We start from the raw sequence: 19089 nt of genomic DNA, 5'->3' as shown, positions 1-19089 counted from the left end.
TAAAACTGTATTGATGGACTCTAGAATTTATAATTCATATACTTTTCACATGTCAGCAAATATTTGTTTTGAACTTTTTCAATCATTTACATATGTAAAAACCCTTAGCTTTGAGGCCATACAAAATCAGGTGGCAGGTAGGATTGGTCAATGAGCCATAGTTTGCTATCTCTCACTCTGTTCAATAAACATTAATTGAGCATTTTTTGCATCTGATAATATTCACTATGGAGATATGTGAGTTAAGGATCAGATTTCTCCTCCAAGAACTAACAGATAAGTTATCTTAATTTTAGTGGTTGGCAGTCATTTTTGTAGCAAACATAGGTAAGGCATACCTTGACATATACTCTGATTCTGTATAAGAATCAATTCTATTATGCTGTTTCTTGCAAATTCATCTGAATTTTCAGTGAAGGAGATTTTATTATAGAAGGTAAGCCTGTGACTTACAAAAAATGCAAGCAAAATTTGTATTTCTGAAATGAAATTCAGAGTATTGTTCCATTTCAATATTGTAGTAACACTATTTTAAAAGTAAAAAATAATTAGACATGAAAAATTTATTTTATATATTTATGTACACATATTTATGTATGGTGGTGACAATTGTGAATTTAATTTCAATTCAGAAGATTTTATTAACCCGAGTGTGTAAGACATCATGATAAAGCTATGACTGTTATAAAGACTATGACGGTATATGCTGCATATGATATGATCTCTTTGAAAAGCATTCTTGACAATAACACAATTAATTATAACACAGAGGAAATTTTAAAAGTGCTGCAATGTTAGCCTGAGCATATTGCTCTGTGGACATAAGCAAATTCTTACCCTGGAAGGAAGCCCACTCCAACTGCAATCTGGTGTCATCACTTTAAGACTTGAGAAAGGACTTGAAAGATGAATGGTATTTCAATGGACAGAGAAGTGAGAGACATGATATTTGAAAATGAAAGAACCACGTAAGGACCATGTAGAGATACTTGGTGTGCTCAGGCGGTCTGCTCTGAGGATACTCTCTTTGGAAATGAAGATTAAGCCAAATGTATATTTAGGAATATCAAGAACTATATCATCCAAAGGTTACTGATTTTGTTCATCAGTATCATTGCCGTCCCTCTTTCCCCCCCTCTATCCAACCCAGTTGACAATCCTAAATCTGTTTCTGTCTGACCAGGCTGCAGAAATGAGAGATATTGATGGATGTGTGGCAGTGACTGAGGAGTTGCACAAAGAATTTCAAAAGCGTATATATTTGATCCTTAATGATTCACTCTGCCTCAAGTAGTATTTTGCAGAGAGCTTTATTTCTTCCACAAATTATTTGATTGTCAAGCTAATCATATCAAGGTCCTTGATGTGTGCCCGCATGTTGTGTGCATTTTAAATTAGCTGCATGAAGTTTTCATACTTCCTGAACAAAATTGATGCCTATTTCTTATTAGATAATATAATATCTGTTTATTTTCCCATTTCTTTTATTTCAAATCCTGAGTAATACATCAGTCAGGAAATCATAGTTGACAACTTAGATGATTATTTGAATTAACTGATATGACGTCAATGAAATTTTTCCATATAACAAAAGTAGTCAAGTTGTCAAATGTTTTAAAGTAAATATTATTATTCTACTGATTTGAGCTAAATAATAATACATTCTGTAATATCTCTGTAGAAATACAGAAATTTATTATTCCACTGATTTGAGCTAAACAATAATACATTTTATAATTTCTCTGTAGACATACAGAAATGTTTTCATATATATCATTTGTTTTTCTTTTGGCAGGAATTTTATTCTTTACAGGCAGATGGCTTATTTATTTGAAATTTATATAAGTGTATATTCAAATTAATTCAATCACAAGTGAAAAAAATCCATACTCAATAGAAATACATAAAATCAAATAACAGTGAATTAAAATAAATGTAATACAAGTTTCAAAGAATATACCTTTTTTATTTTTTTTAAAGATTTTATTTATTTATTTATTCATGAGAGACACAGAGAGAAAGAGAGGCAGAGACACAGGCAGAGTGAGAAGCAGGCTCCATGCAGGGAGCCTGATGTGGGACTCCAGGATCATGCCCCGGCCGAAGGCAGGCGCTAAACCCTCTGAGCTACTCAGGGATCCGCCCCCCACCTTAAAAAAAAAAAAAAAAGAATATGTAGCCATAAATAGCCAGTAGACTGAGATTCTCTCAAATGAAAGCAGGCAGGGAATTTTACAAATTAAAGCAGTTGGAAAGGACACAGTGGATTTCAATTCTTTGCAAATGAAGTCTGGCAACCTGATGAGTACATACATTGATTCAATGTGTGTTATAACTGAATCAGTCAAGGAAGAATTTACAAGGACGTAACTAGTTTAGGCTTCATAGACTGGTCAACACCTTAAAATGGAGCAAGTGGGACAGGAGAACCAAACTAGTGCCTTCCTGACTAGTGCCTACCTACTGGTGGTAGCAGAATTCTAAAAATGTACCCTCCAAATTTCCCATCCCGTAGTTATTCAATCAAAATGAATCCAGGTACTTTTGTGGAAGGACTTTATAGATGTACTATGGTTACTAATCAGCTGACCTTTAATTTAACCTGGACTATTCAACCGATGTAATCACATAGTTCCTTAGGACCTTCTGGATACAAGATCATGTTATTTGCAAGTAGAGATCGTTTTACTTTCTGTTTCCATTCTGGATGCCTTTTATTTCATTTCCTTATCTAATTCCCTGGCTAGAAATTCCAGTATAATTTTGAATAGAAGTGGTAATGCCAGATATCCTTATCTTATTCCTACTAGGGTGACAATTTTCACTCTTTCACCATCAGGCATATTGTTAGGTGAGAGTTTTCTGTAAAAGTCATTTGTCTGGCAAGCATGTTCCCTTCTGTAACTAGCATGTTGAATGTTTTCATCATGAGAATTTGTCAGGTGTGTTTTCTGCATCTGTTGAAATGATCATGTGATTTTTATCCTTTACTTGATCAATATAGCATTTTATAGTGATTGGTTTTCATATATTGAACTAACTTTGCATTCCTGAGATAAATTCTACTCAGTCCTGGTGAACAATCCTTTTTATATCTTGCTTGATGAGATTTATTATATTTTGTTTAGGATTTTTACATTTATATTAATCAAGATATCGATCTATAGTTTTGTTTTTTGTCATATACTTGTCTGGTTTTGGTACCAAGGTAATACCAAATAATAATGACCTCGCAGAATGAGTTGAGAAGTATTCTTTCCTTTTCCACTTTGCGCAAGAGTTTGTGAAGTATTGGTTTTAATTCTTATTTAAATGTTTTGTAGAATTCACTGGTGGTTAATCCTTCTGTGACTGAGAATTTCTTTGTGAAAAGTTTTTTGATGACTGATTAATTCTCCTTATTTGTTACAGTTTATTCAGATTTTATATTTCTCCTTGAATTAGTTTTGGTCCTGAGTCAATGTTTCTTTCTTTCTAGGAATTTGTCATATCATCTATTTATGTTATCCAATTTGTTAGCTGCAATCATTGATAATATTACCGTATAGTTATGTTGCTATATCATTGGTAGTTCTGACCCTTGTTTTGTTTCACTATTCGTTTAGCAATTTTCCCCCCTATTAATCAGTCCAGTAACAGGCTTGTTAATTGTGTTGATCTTTTCAAGAACCAAATTTTTTTTTTTAATTTTTTTAAAGAACTATTTTTATTTTTATTTTTATTTATTTATGATAGTCACAGAGAGAGAGAGAGAGAGAGGTAGAGACACAGGCAGAGGGAGAAGCAGGCTCCATGCACCGGAAGCCCGATGTGGGATTCGATCCTGGGTCTCCGGGATTGCGCCCTGGGCCAAAGGCAGGCGCTAAACCGCTGCGCCACCCAGGGATCCCTCAAGAACCAAATTTTGGTTTAATTTATTTCTGTTGTCCGTTTTTTTATTTAATTTATCTCTGCTCTAATATCAAATCAAAGCTGGGCTTGCTTTAGGGTTAGTCTGCTCTTCTTTTGAACTTTGTAAAGTGGAAGGTTAGACTGTGATTTAAAAACTTACTTTTTTTAATTTAGTAATTTACTAAATTACTTCTATTTATTTCTAAACACTGATTTACTGTGTCCCATACATTTTGATACAGTGTATTTTTATTTTCATTCATATCAAGAATTTTCTAATATCCCTTCTGGTTTTTCCTTTGACCCATTGGTTATTTAAGGAGTATGTTTTTTGATTTCCACATATTTGGGGATTTCCCACATTTATTTCTGCTATTGACTCAAATCACTCTATTGTGGTCATAGAACACACTTGTTTAATTCATATCTTGTTAAATGTGATAGTTGATAGTTGTTTTATGGCCTGAAATATGATCTTTCCTGGAGAATATTCTGTGTACACTGTAGAAACATATGAATTTTACTGTCGTTGGATGGAGTGTTCTATATGTGTCTGTTAGGTCCAATATGTGTATTGTGTTGCTCAAGTCTTTTGTTTCCTTACTGATCTTCTATGTGTTTTATCTTTGAAAGTGGGGTACCAAAGTCTCCAACTATTATTGTTGAATTTGTCTATTTTCACTTTGCTTTTATTAGCTTTTGTTTCATATAATTTACAGCTCTGTTTTGAGGTGCATGTTTATAATTATTATATTCTCTTGATGACTTGGTACTTTTATCTTTATAAAATGTACTTGTTTATCTCTCATAACAATTTTCTCATGTGTTAAATCTTTTTTTCCCCTGAATTTCCAACTCTCCGTTAGTTATTGCTTATATATTATGGTTTTTGTCCTTTTATTTTCATCCCCTTTGGGTGGGTGTATTGTTGGATCGTATATTTATACAACATGCCAACCTCAGAGTTTTGATTGGAGATTTTTTTAAAAATATTTTTTTAATTTTTATTTATTTATGATAGGCACACAGTGAGAGAGAGAGAGAGGCAGAGACACAGGCAGAGGGAGAAGCAGGCTCCATGCACCGGGAGCCCGACGTGGGATTCGATCCCGGGTCTCCAGGATTGCGCCTTGGGCCAAAGGCAGGCGCCAAACCGCTGCGCCACCCAGGGATCCCTTGATTGGAGATTTTAATCAGTTTACAAATAGCATGACTACTGATAAGATGGTATTTACACCGGGCACCTACTGTTTGTTTTCTCTGTCTCCTTTCTTGTTACTCTTTTCCTCCATTACTGTTTTCTGTTACATAGATATTTTGTAGTATATCATGTTAACTTACTTTTTCACTATGTATTTCTTGAATTACTTTATTAGTGATTGCCCTAGAGATAATAACAATCTAGGTTGGATTATAATCAATCTAACTGCAATAGTGTATGAAATAAATGTGCCTTATCCATCTCCATTCTCCGTACTTCACACTGTTACTGACTAAAGTATATCTTTTTATATTGTGTGCCCATCAACAGTGAATTATAATTTTTATTTTTATCAACTATAAAAACCAATTATAATGATAGTTATTGATTTGTATAGTTTCTATCTCTTGATGTTCCAGATATTCTATTTTATTAATACTCTCTATTTTGTGAACCATCATTCTCATGGTTTCTTTAGCATTTTAGACATGGTTTCCATTGGCTCTTTGAAATATTTAAAATAGCTGATTTAAGGTCTTTATCCAATAGAGAGATACTTTCCATTGATCACTTTTTTCCTTCAGTATATGTCATATTTTCATGTTTCTTTATATTTATCACAATTTCTTTTGAAACATGGACATTTAAAACAACATAATATGACAAATCTGAAAGTCTGGTCTCTTCCACATTTTTTGTTGTTGTCTAATTTGTTGTTTTTGTTTATTTTAGTGACTTTTCTAGACCAATTCTGTAGTCTTTATTCTTGTCATGTGTAGCCACTGAAATCTCTGCTTGGTCAGCTTCGTGGTCAATTCATGATTGAAAACAGAGTTCTTTAAATGCCTGGAATCAATAAATCTCCCAGTGTTTGTTGAGGGACTTTGTATGCATGTTGAGGGACACCTTTAACAAAACCAGGCAGTTGATAACTCTTAATCTTAGCTTTCTGCTTTCACAGATGCTCAAAGTCGGTCAGAAATGAGAGCTTAGGGCCTTTTCAGGTCTTTCTAGAGCATGTGTATAGCCGTGTGCAAGTACATGTCCATCTAGATTTGCAGGAAAAATAGGAATATTTCAAAGCTGTGTCCTATGGGATATCCCATTCCCTAGAGTTTGCTTTAATCTTTTTGGTTCAACTATTTAGGCTCCAACTGTTATACACTACCTCAGGCAACTCTAAAATTAAAATGTTTACCTTGCATTTCCTCCATTTCCCAAGTGCTAAGTGATTAATAGGAATGAGTGAGAGCAGAAAGGAACATAAATCCTATTGCATGTTACAGAGTAGCCAACTGACTTAAATGCGTGCTGGGAAGAGACCTTTTGCACTGGACAAGTTATTAATGTGGTGAAGTTCAGACAGCCTTGTAAGTGGGGTCTTAAGGGAAATACCAGACATGTCAAATAATCACAATTATTTGGTAATGATGCTTTGAGAGCTCTAACTCTATTTTGCTTATTGCTGTTGCTTCTGTTTTTCAAAGTTGTTATGAAGCTGGAAGTAGGCAATGGGAATAGGATAAGTTAAAAAACCATAAGGGGTCCCTGGGAGGCTCAGTCAGTTGAGCATCTGACCCTTGATTTCGGCTCAGGTCTTGATCTCAGGGTCGTGAGTTCAAGCCTCATGTTGAACTCTGCTCTGGGTGTGGAGCCTACTTAAAAAAACAAAAACAAGACCCACAAAACTCGCCGTTTTTTTTTTTTTATTGCCTTTATGGTGGGGTAAATTTTGAGAGGTCTTTACATTGGCATTTTTGTTAACATCACCCTCATGTTTATAGTCAAGTTTTATGATCCACTAAAGTGATTCCTCTAGCTCTTCATCACTGAAGCAGGCTTAAATTGACACGGCTACATTCATTTATAAGTTACCAGCAATTTTAAGAGATTGCTATTAAAGGATATCCTTTAAGAGATACAGTTCTAGAAAATATGTGGTTGTGTTGAACTTGTTAGTTTAATGAGAAGGTATGAGGCAAAACTTATGATTTAATGGAAACAATTTAATAAATAGAAATTACCAACTGGAAAAAAGATTATATCAAAGACTATTATTTCCTCCCTGTTATCTGGACTTAGTCATATTTCTGTCATAGATGAGCACACTTTTGCCTTTCCAAAAATTTTGACTTTCCAACCTTTGCTTCAGGCCTTAGACCTTGTCATGATGATCCATTCCTGCAGCCTGATTATTGGGGAAATGCTCTTGAGTACTGATATTATCTCACTGTCAAAATACTCATTTTTTTTTAAGTTCCTTTGAGCCAGTTGGTTGCTCTATAACTATAATATGCAATAGGATTTATGTTCCTTCTGCTCACACTCATTCCTATTAATCACTTAGCACTTGGGAAATGGAGGAAATACAAGGTTGCCTGTCAATAGTTGAAGAAAGTGAGACTGAAAATTTTGCCTTATCTTTCCTGAGGATCAAGGCTGATAGAATTCACTGCCAAAGTTGTTGGATTTAGCCCTCCACACTTGATTCATGGTTTTTGTTGCTTTCATATTTTATATACTTTATTTTCTTTCTTTTTTCTTTTTTTTGATCATCAATCTCAGTTTATGTTGGGATTTTATTTCACCACTTACCCAGAAAATGAGAAAAAAAATATTCTTTGAAAGCCCTTTAATGTAAACACTTAACATTATCAATAAAATCATACTGTTTGTTCTTATTTTGTCATTTTGATAGTTAACACTTCACCATGAGATTATGTGACATATGTTTTAAAGATAGACTATTTGGTGGCTTACATGGATGAAAGCATAAAATGGGAATTTATGAATCATATGAACAAACTGAGATGGATATGATAAAGATTAATATGAAACTTAAAATGGTGACAGTGATGTTTGCGTATATGTGTGTGATGATTGTTAATAGGCTACTTCAGAGGGTAAGAGGGGTGTGTGCAGAAAACCCTGGGTACATTTTGTTTATCAGCTGCTTAAGTCTCTTCTCAATGGTTAGAAGTAGTAGTAGGAAGTGGTGTAAGATGAAGGACGTGTGGGAAAAACTTATGCCACCAAGGATGGGCTTCTTTCTTTTTTACTCATAGACATGATGACTAAACTGCTTTGGAAAACAAGAGTCTTCCATAAGATAGTATTTTTCTCTAAGGAATATCTTTACCAGTGAATTAAATTCTATACTCACACTATAGGGAGCAAGGTAAAATTGAGTGTGCATTTAAAAAAATGCTTCCTATTGCCACTAAATTGGAATTAAAGGTAGAAATCAGATGTTGGTATTGGGTGGATTTTGAACATTGTTCTTGTTTTTGGCCATAGAAAGGCAGTTTATTCCTAGACAAAGGTCAAAAGATCTCAAGCTGTTTCTGAATTTAAAACTTCACTTAAAACATATCTATTATCTATCTATCTATCTATCTATCTATCTATCTATCTATCATCTATCTATCTATCTATCCATCCATCCATCATCTATCTGTCATCTATCATCTATCTATCTATCTAATTTAGAGTGTGAGAGGGAGAGAGAAAACCTCAAGTTGACTCCAAGTTGAGCATGGGACTGGATCTGGATGTGGGGCTTGATCTCAGCCCTGAGATCATGACCTGAGCTGAGATCAAGAGTCAGTTGCTTAACTGAGCCACCCAGGTGCCCCCAAAACTTTACTTTTTATGATAACCTGAAGATTAATCTTCATGTGATTTTTGACAAAATACAGAATAACTTATAGTGTTGTAACATGTACCAAATGATAGTTTGTTAATTTATAAAATATACTGCTTAAATATTTAAATAATCTATTATTTTATTATACATTCTACTCTATTTAATAAAGCCAAATCTAATTTTTAAGTTCAAACTCTTTAAAATAAATATAATTCATTTAAGTAATTTCCTTGATAAATGAAAATTTTTTGCCTATCTCAGGGATGATTTTAACAGTGAGTACCTATAAATAATAATTTAGGGACTGTTGAATACTATTACCATTTGCATTGCTGATAATATTGAAATAATACTTATTTTAAAAACAATATATAGTATATAATAAATATAATAGCTTATTGTATTATTTGATTATTCATTTGCTTAGCTTTTGCTTTGCCTTCTAAAAATGAAGCAAGAGCAAATTAATGATTGTCCACTTGTATTACTGTGATACCAGCTCTTCATCTACATTATGTTTATATAATTATCACAGAGAGTACATTCTGAGAATGGTTTCCTGTTATTGCAGGGATTTCAATTATGGCCTCTGACCATATTTATGGGAATCATTAATGTCATTATTTTCTACTTAATTAGTGTATAATATTGGAATCAGTGTAAGGAAGAAGAGGTTTCTTAGGCTTCATAATTTTACTATTGATTCTCTCAATGATGTGACAATTAAATTTGATTTCCAATCCAACTTTAAACTGATGGAATAACTTGGTAGATAGGTTACCATAATCATCAACAACATTATTTTTTCATTCCTTTTGACAAGTAGCAAAATACTGAATAGAGTAGTAGAGCACAGTGGTTCCCCGATTATACACTATAACCCTGTCAAGGTTTGTAGGAAATTTATGAAAGCCTGGGAAATGTTCCATTCATGTTGCAGCCTTCTAAACAGTAACAGTCCATTAGCATAGTCTGTACTGCAACATGTGGGAGAGCATTAGGGCTCTGCATTGTTTTCCATGATCCCAGGAAAAGCTGGGACTATTAGATCTAATTCTTTCTAGAGTAAACCACAACAATTTCTTTTATTTTGGTGGCCATCACAGTGCAATGTTTTCCCTGGATACTATCTTTGCAGGGCTATAACTTTCTATGTTATAGGGGATAAAGTAGGTCATGGACTGCAGTGTATAATTATATTATAGGGAGTATAATTGCAATGAGCTATCTTGCTGGAGAATATAATGATATAAAGCTATCAGTCAGACCATTTGCAAAAGTGAATGGTGTGGTTAAATGTTTCATTCTTTAAACAAAAATATATTGACCTAATGCGGATATGGGCCTGAATTATTATTTCCTGGTGTACTAAGTAAGTTTACCAAGCATTGCTCTGACTGTACCATGCTGATTTTTTTTGCCAACAGCCCACTTCCTCTCACTGGTTTCCAAAATGGATTCTACATCCACAAACCTAAGAAGTAGAGTTTTTCTTCCAACGAATAACCAACATGCCTGTCAGGTATTTGAAAACATACACCATTTTAAATACCTTTCATATTTGGGAACTTCTGTTTTGTAATTGTTTGAACATTACTTATTTCTCATAGATCACATTTTATTACTTCTCCAGCCATGTGAGTGGCAAATTAATGGCTGGCCTTCAAACTACATGTGATGGTCCCATTCAGAATTTATGGCAAAACACTGCTGCTCTCCAGAGTCAGTGGGAGAGAAATGTCATGAACATCTAGAGCAACCAGAAATTTCAGGTTTGTGTTTCGTTTTCTAATCATATCATTGAAGGAAAAAAAATGAGAAAATATAGGTCTTTAACTGATGTGGAAAACAAAGGCAAAAGACAAATTTTTACATTTCCTTACTTTCTACAGCTCGTTGACAAGTCCTTGAGATGGGCAGAGTGACATTCCTCTAGGGACTTAACTTCTTCCATGTTAATACTTTGCTAAGGGCAAAAGGCAATCTTTTGCCTGGCTCTCGGGACCCTATAAGTCTACCTTTTATCTCTACTTCCCAAGATACATGTTGGCAGTCAAAACCCCAAGCATATGACCCACCGATAAACCTCTGAAAGGTCTTATGACTCAGGTTTTATTAGACGGTAATGAATGATCTTTTTCCAACAATAGCTAGCCCCCCCCCCCCAAGGTCCTGGAAACCTTGCTTCCAAAATTTTTTAGAGACTTAGGCTCTCATTAACCCCCTTCTAACTTGAAAGTATGTAATGGACCACTCCTCATGGTCCCACTACAGCTCTTTCTGCCTATGAGTCCTGTACTGCTTTAATAAAACTCCCTTTATGCACCAAAGACATCTCAGGAATTCTTTTTTGGCTGTCAGCTTTGAACCCTAATGTCTTTTCTACATCATTAATCATTTAAAAATAGGATGGTCACTCTCCCAATTGGCCAAGGAGTAAGGGATTTGCCAGGATTTTCAAGCACTGAAACCAGAGTCTCAGGAAATTGAGATGGCCAGTCTACCTAAAAGACACTTTTAAAAGAAGTTTTTAAATTTATGTATAAAAACTAAAGTTGATATATATTAACATATATTTATATGTCAGTAAAATATAACTTTCTAATTATCCTCTTAATTTCTTAAATCCCCTTCATTTTCTATTTCTCTTACTATTCCAACCTCCTCTTTCTTTTCATTTCTTATTCTTAAGAATTTCTTATCTTCCAGACTTTTCTCACACTTCTGAGAAAACAGGGTTATATTGGGTAATGAGGAAATATACTCTTTGATTTAAATACTAATTCCAAATGCTGTTGAAGTAGAATAATTGTCATATTCATTTCATGGCTAAACTCAAATTATTCAGTACAGCCTTTATTTTCAAAATAATTTTGAGAATGAGAGCCCATAGCCCATAAAGGACAAAATTATTTATGCAGCCTAATAAAACTTATGTATGGTGGAAATTATAATCTAATGATTACTACAGGAGTTCTTGGTAAAGTATTGCATATTTTTATATTTGGGAAAGCGAAAAAAATTTCCCATTAAAAACAGGATCTTAAAGCTTTTTATTCTGAATGAATTTGCTTTTTAAAGCTGGTTTCTAGGCTGATTTAGCCAACTCAACTGAAGCAGGTTTTCTTTATCATCTATTATTTGAATAGTATAATAATCAATTTTATAATTTTGATACAGAATAGAAAATCATCTGCTATGTGATGGATTTAGCACTTGCTTAGCTATAGGGATTGAATTGGATTGAAATTTAACTTGTTATTTTGAATGATAAGAGGAAATATGGGAGAATGAGCAGGATTTCTATTGTAAAATTGAATTGTAAGATATAAGAATGGCACATTTTCTTAATTGATCTATCATAAATTCACTGTAGTTTGAAATTTCAGGCTTTTGTAAACTAAATGGGGATCCAAAGAGGTTCAAAGAAAATCACTTAGTAGAGGGTTAAATGACACTTGGATGATAGGACTTCAGAGGAACTGTATGGTTGGAAACATAATTCTGTCATTTGAAGCTTTGCAGTCTATTGAAGTCAAATATAGTGGTGTGGGATGGGAATGGGGCAAGGTATCTTAAACCATCAGGCATTTAAGTCTTCCAGTGAATGATTGATTGATTTAACAAAGACTCACTTGGGACACTCAGGATATGCCTGGTGGAATTCAGGAAACATTCCTAATGCATGTAAAGAAAAGATTTTTCTCCCAGCTCTATTGAGATATTATTGATATATGTGTAAGTTTAAGGTATATACTGTGATGATTCGATGTATGTACGTTATGGAATGGTTACCACAATAAAGTCAGTTAACATATCGATCACATCACCTAATTACAATTTTTTTCATGCAGTAAAAACATTTAGGATCTTCTCTCTTAGCAACTTGCAAGTATATAATATAGTATCATTAGCTATATTCACCATGCTGCTTATTAGATACCCAGAATTTACTCATTTTATAGCTGGAGTTTTGTACCCTTTGACCAACATTTCCCCATTTCCCCACCATCCAGACCCTGGCAAATAATCACTCTGTTTTTATGAATTTGGATTCTATAGGTTGCACATATAAGTGAATCATAAAATATTTGTCTTTCTCTGACTTATTTCACTTAGCATAATACCTTAAAAGTTTCAGCCATGCTGTCATAAATTATAGGATTTCCTTCCTTTCTTGGCTGAATTATACCCTGGTATGTGTACACCACATTTTCTTTATCCATTCTTCTGTTGATGGACACTTAAGTTGTTTCTATGTCTTGGCTATTGTAAATAATGTTTCAATAAATATGAGAGTGCAGATATCTCTTTGAGATAGTGATTTCATTTCTGTTGATTATATACCCAGAAGTGGGATTGCTGGATCATATGGTAGTTCAATTTTTAGTTTTTTGAACTGCCATGCTGTTTTTCATTATGGCTGCACCAGTTTACATTCCGACCAACAGTTAATAAGGGTTCCTTTACTCCACATCCTTCTAGACACATTATCTCTTGTATTTTTGATAATAGCCATTCTAGGAGGTATGAAATACATCTCATTGTGGTTTTGATTTACATTTCCCTGATGATCAGTAATATTGAGTGTCTTTTCATGTGCCTGCTGGCTATTTGCATGTCTTCTTTGGAATGCTGTCTATCTTTGGAATGATGTTCTCTAACTATTTATTTATGTGGATATTTTGTTTAATTTTTTGCTATTGAGTTGTATGAGTTTCCTATATATTTTGGATATTAACTCCTTATCTGGTAGATGATTTGTAAGGGGAAGATTTTTTATAGGCATATAGAAGATAGCCTATGTGTTCCTGGCTTTGAGGTATGTCTGTGTATGTGTGTGCAGACTGAGAACCTTGAGCATTAGATAATGCATCTAATTTGTTGTGTATATTCACATGTAATTAACTGCTAGAGAAGTTTCTGGTTTATTTCTTTTTTTTAAAGGATTTTATGTATTATTTATTTGAAAGAGAGAGAGGGCACGAGTGGGGGTGAAGGGCAAAGAGAGAGGGAAAAGCAGACTCCCCACTGAGCAAGGAGCCCAATGTAGGGCTCCATCCCAGGACCCCAAGATCATGACTTGAGCTGAAGACAGATGTTCAACCCACTGAGCCACCCAGGCACTGCTAGTTTGTTTCTTAACACTTCTCTTCTTTCTCCCCTATGTCTCTCTGTCTTCTCTCAATAAGAAAGTAAAACAGAATAAAACAAAAGATCAATAAAACAGAGCCAAGAGTGCTTTTGAGGGGATTAAGTCACATTGACTGGAGCTGAAAGCTCCTTCTGTCTGTATGCTCATACAAACTTTCATCGCTGAAATAAGATTTTGTCTGCGTGTAAACATTGTCACCGTTTAACACATTTCTTCCAACTTTGAACCAGAATGGATGGTAAAAGAATCCTAACCTATCTTTGCCAACCTTTGTGCCTTCTCATCTCGGCCTCTAACTTAAGGTCGAAGTCTTTACTGGTGAGTAGCCCAATGTTGGGTAGAGCTGGAACCTACAGAGTCTTGTGTGTTAAACCTTTTAAAACCACCTCCCTGTTTTTTCTAGCCATCCGTTCCCAAATGATACATTGCAGGGGCTGATGATTAAATATGTGTAGCAGCTAAATATAAAACTTAAAACTCCCAAATATATCACCTCCAGGGCCATTCAGCTATAGCTGAGGCAGCGAGGTTATTCATTCGAGTGCTTTAAATTGCAGCAGTGGCTCCAGCAAAAGCAGATGCATGTGCAGTATATTAACTTGTTTGCCAAAATACTTTATTGCTGATACGAAAACAGTGCCTCTACCTTAGAGGCTTTGTACAACTTAGGAAACCCTATGACTCTCTTGGGATTCTTAGGCGACACCAATCTTTAAGATTGCAGGTATGTTTCAGTTCTGTCCTGTCAGCAAGACAGCAGATGTTCACATGCTTTTGTTTAGCTAGGCCACAGAGATGTGCTGTGCTTGTCACACTGCCGGCCATCCTGTTGTAGCTTGGCCCTGAAAAGCTTAAGCAAGAGGCTTATTTGAGGGCATTTTGGAATCACCATCTCCAGACAATATCTGGTGCCTCATCAGTTTAAAAGCCTCTGAGAATTACTCTGTTTTCTGCAATTGCCCCTCCACGCTGCCTTCTGATAGTTTTAAAACCATTCATGCTGCCTTTAGAAATATCCAAATAAGAGATTTTAGTTTCAGCTGGACCCTGGTTTAGCATGGGTTTCCAAGAAAGCCTTTGGATCTGACCGTTGTCAGGTGGGAGGGCTTTGTTACCTTTTTCTGTAAAGTACTGGGTCCATGCCTTAATGAAATCAAAGCCCATTCATTTCTGAGTGCATGCTGCAAGAAATAAGGAATGGTGTTTATGTATCTAGTCAGCAAAGATAACAGCATTTAAGAAAGTTTCTGAAGATGGTTAAGGAGTAATAACATTTAGTATTTACTGAGCACTTATGATATGTGAGGCATTGAATTTAGTCTTTTGTACATATTATTTATTGGCCCTCCATGGATGGCAGTCTTCCGAATCAGAACTATAATTCACCCCCTTGTTCATGTTTGGTTTACAAGCTTCAGAGAGTGAAAGAACCTATTACATACCATCCAGATTAGACCCCAGGATAGTTTGATTTCACATCTCAATCATTTACTCACTGAGCCATGATCATTTTGTTTTGTTTTGTTTTTTTTTATCACATTAAAACATCATAATGATTTATAAAATATAGATGGGGAAAAAATCCAACTTCTGGATTTGGCCAAATGTGTTGCAGGTGACTCATTAAACATTCTTTTGTCTGCTGTGTTGGATAAAACAACATTATTACACATTATTCTGCTGATTAACTGCAATTGCATTTCTCAAAATTGTGGACTTAAGCAATTAATTTTGCTATTGTCCTAAAATATTTGCAGAAGCAGAGAAAAAGCCAGGCTACACATATAGCAGAAACTTTGTCTCAAATGCAAGTAAAACCTTCCATCACTCTCTTTTTCTTTGTTATTTTTTAAAAGATTTTATTTATTTATTTAAGAGCAAGAGAGGGAGAGATCATGAGTGAAAGGGAGGAGGAAAAGGAGAAGCAGGCAGGCTCTCCTCTGAGCAGGGAGTCCGATGCAGGACTTGATCCCAGGAACCCTGGAATCATGACCTGAACCAAAGGCATACACTTAACCAACTGAGCCATCCAGGTGCCCCCCCCCTTTTTTTTGTTCTTTAAGGTGCTTTACATATTGGTTTTATAGGTAGGAAGAAAGGAATACTGTATTACTAAATATATCACTGACTGTGGCTTTCACATTGAATGTTTGGATTCTCAAAGTAAATGAGAAGTCAGACCTGAATTTTAAAAAGATATTGAGGCATTTTTAATATGCTATTATCTACTTGTCATTTCTTTGATCATCCATTTCAACACACCAAAGGGTTCTTAGCTGCCTTGTAGTCAGAAACAATAGATTTTATTAACACAGACAAAAGATGAGTTATTCATAAAATAAATACAAATCGCAAATTAAAAGAAATGCTACTCTCAAACCTTTCTAAATCATAATCAGAGTCATTTTCCCTTGTAATTCAAGAATATTTACCATGTGAAACAGGTGATGCCAAAAAATCACCATCATCTTTTTGTATTTCACGTGTTTGCTTGAGAAATCATATTGAATGTACACTACTAAGAAAACTTTCATGCAATAAATACAACTACAAGCATTTCTGTTCATGTAGTTACTAGTGTCATCCAAATGAGTTTATGTCCATTATCTGGCTACTGTCAAATTGAAGATTTAAATCTTAAAGCAGTTGAGCACTGACTCCTTGCCTCCCTCAGAGACCATCTTCTCTTAAAATGTTTGCAGTGAAAGCAATTTGTTATTTACTATTGGATCAGTGCAGGCCATACTTGACTTCCATGATCATTATCTGTGTTATCTGTTAGTGTACCCCTAACATAGTTAAAATAAGGTGGATGTTTGGAAAAACACACTTGCCAAAGTTTGAGGGAAAGCAGAGAATGCTAGACCTCACTTGTCTTAGAAATATGACAACCATAGGCCAACATGGCTTCCAACCCTAGACCTGACTTTTAAAAAAAATCATCTTGAGATTCAACTTTCTTGAGCTAGTTCAACCCTTCCATCTTTTCAGGATCCCAACGAAAAATATCTGGAAAGTCTTTCTGTTTAGATATATTTAATTAGAATGTCAAGTTATGCCTGATGGATCTTATGTTTTATAGCTACACAGACCCATTGGTGAATTTCCCTATATTCAGAGATATAGCGTTCTCCCCAAGAAAGACATTTCCTCTTGTTGGAACAGTGGCCTCAAATGGCAGCCAATTTTCACAGTTAGATGGAGTTAGCTTGCAATTTAATCGAATCAAACAAATAAATATATTGCAAACTCCATTGGAGAGAATTGAAGGTGAGAAGGTCATTTAAAAGCATTTTCATCAGATCGGGAGTGAAGATACAGGAGTGGAAGTAGGAATGGAAAGAAGAGAGGGTTTAACAGATCTTAATGGATTGGATGTGAGGCTGGAAGAGAAAGTGATTCTGCAAGCTGCTTTGGAGTTTTGGGCATCGAAAAGTGCCAGTCTTCAGGTGCCACTGGCAGAGAATGGGAGTCGTGGGACAGGTTCCGTGTAAAGGGGAAAAAACATTATGACTTAGAAGTGACTTTGTGTCATCTGGTGAAAATGTCCAGTAGACTGTGGAAATATGGGCAGAGAGCTCAGAAGGGTGGTTGACATTGGTGATATAAATTTGTGTTTCATCAGCCTGAGTAACAGTTGAAACCCTGAAGATCAATGGGTTTGAGGAGGGAGTGTGGAAAAAGAAGGAAGAGATTGACGATTAGTTTATGATTATTTTTGCTCCTCTCTTTAAATATGGCTACTACTGGTGTGTTCTTAGTTCAGCAAGAACAGGTGAAAAGGCTTTCAAGAAGGATAAAGTGTTAATCTGTAGGTAATATATTTTTTAATGTACAAATACACTATTCACACAATAACTTACATACTTTAATAACTCTGTGTTATAATAGGTAACACTTATTTAATACTAACCATACACCAAGTGCTGAAATACATGTAATAACTCATTTATCCTTCCATAAATCTTCTCCTATATGTAATGACTTATTATTATTACTGTAAGGTTTTATTTATTTATTTGAGGGACAGAGAAAGAGAAAAAGCACAAACTGGGGGGAGAGGCAAAGGGAGAGAAAGAATCAGACTCTCTGCTGAGCAGGGAGCCCTATGCAGTGCGGGGCTCTATCCCAGGACCCTGGGATCACAACCTGAGCCTGCTTAACTGACTGAGTCACCCAAGTGCCCCAATAACTTACTATTATCAGTACCTTTTTTTATAAAGAAGTAAACTGAGGTACAGAAATGCTAAACAAATAGCTTCTCTATGTTGCTATTTGGTGAGTGTAGCTGGGATCTGAACCCAAGTAGTCTGTTTCCAAACATATACTTTAATCACTGTGCTCTACTGCCCTCATATAAAACCATCCTTATATGACAATCTTTTCTCCCCCTTTTCTCTAATAGCAAAGCAAAAATTGCAAAACAATTTTAAATATTTATAAGTTAGGTTACAAAAAGGATGCAAAATGTCTGCAGTATAACTATTATATTCATTCGGCTAAAACCATTCATCAAATCTTATGCCAATACAAACATAAGATTATTCCATGACTAAGAGTAGCCCAAATTGGGGCACCTGGGTGGCTTTGTTGGTTAAGCATTTGACTCTTGATCTCAGCTCAGGTCTTGATATTGGCATCCTGAGTTCAGGCCCCATGTAGGGCTCTACACTGGGCATAGAGCCTACTTACAGAAAAAAAAAATTAGGAGCACCTGGGTAGCTCAGTGGTTGAGCATCTGCCTTTGGCTCAGGGTGTGATCCCAGAGTCCTAGCATCAAGTCCCATATCAGGCTCCCCAGAGGGAGCCTGCTTCTCCCTCTGCCTATGTCTCTGCCTCTCTCTGTGTGTCTCTCATGAATAAATAAGTAAAATCTTTAAAAAAATAAAATGTTGGGCAGCCCAGGTGGCTCTGCCACATTAGCGCTGCCTTCAGCCTAGGGCATGATCCTGGAGACCCAGGATCGAGTCCTATGTCAGGCTCCTTGCCTGGAGCCTGCTTCTCCCTCTCTGCCTCTGTCTCTGCCTCTCTCTTTCTCTCGAATAAATAAAACCTTAAAAATATTAAATTGGAAGTGATATCCACTAATTTTGTTACCAAATGAAATCTACAAACTAAATTTTTAGAAACTGTCAAAAGAATGACTTTAAAATTGCAAGCCAAGTAGTTAAGTTTATGGAAAACTCTGGGAGTAGT

At 35.2% G+C, this 19089-nt stretch overlaps 1 protein-coding gene across 1 annotated transcript in view; it reads left to right on the top strand.

Moving 5' to 3' along the window:
- MALRD1 (MAM and LDL receptor class A domain containing 1) overlaps positions 1 to 19089 on the top strand; it is a 761302-nt gene that overhangs the window by 22625 nt on the left and 719588 nt on the right. The window contains 2 exon segments of the mRNA XM_055332672.1: positions 10166 to 10260; positions 10349 to 10509. Of these exon segments, the coding sequence (XP_055188647.1) occupies positions 10166 to 10260; positions 10349 to 10509 (256 nt within the window).

Source organism: Nyctereutes procyonoides, unplaced genomic scaffold, assembly GCF_905146905.1.
Source record: "Nyctereutes procyonoides isolate TBG_1078 unplaced genomic scaffold, NYPRO_anot_genome, whole genome shotgun sequence".
Lineage (NCBI taxonomy): Eukaryota > Metazoa > Chordata > Mammalia > Carnivora > Canidae > Nyctereutes > Nyctereutes procyonoides.
The sequence above is the reverse complement of the archived record's forward strand: the minus strand, read 5'-3'. Positions and strand labels throughout refer to the sequence as shown.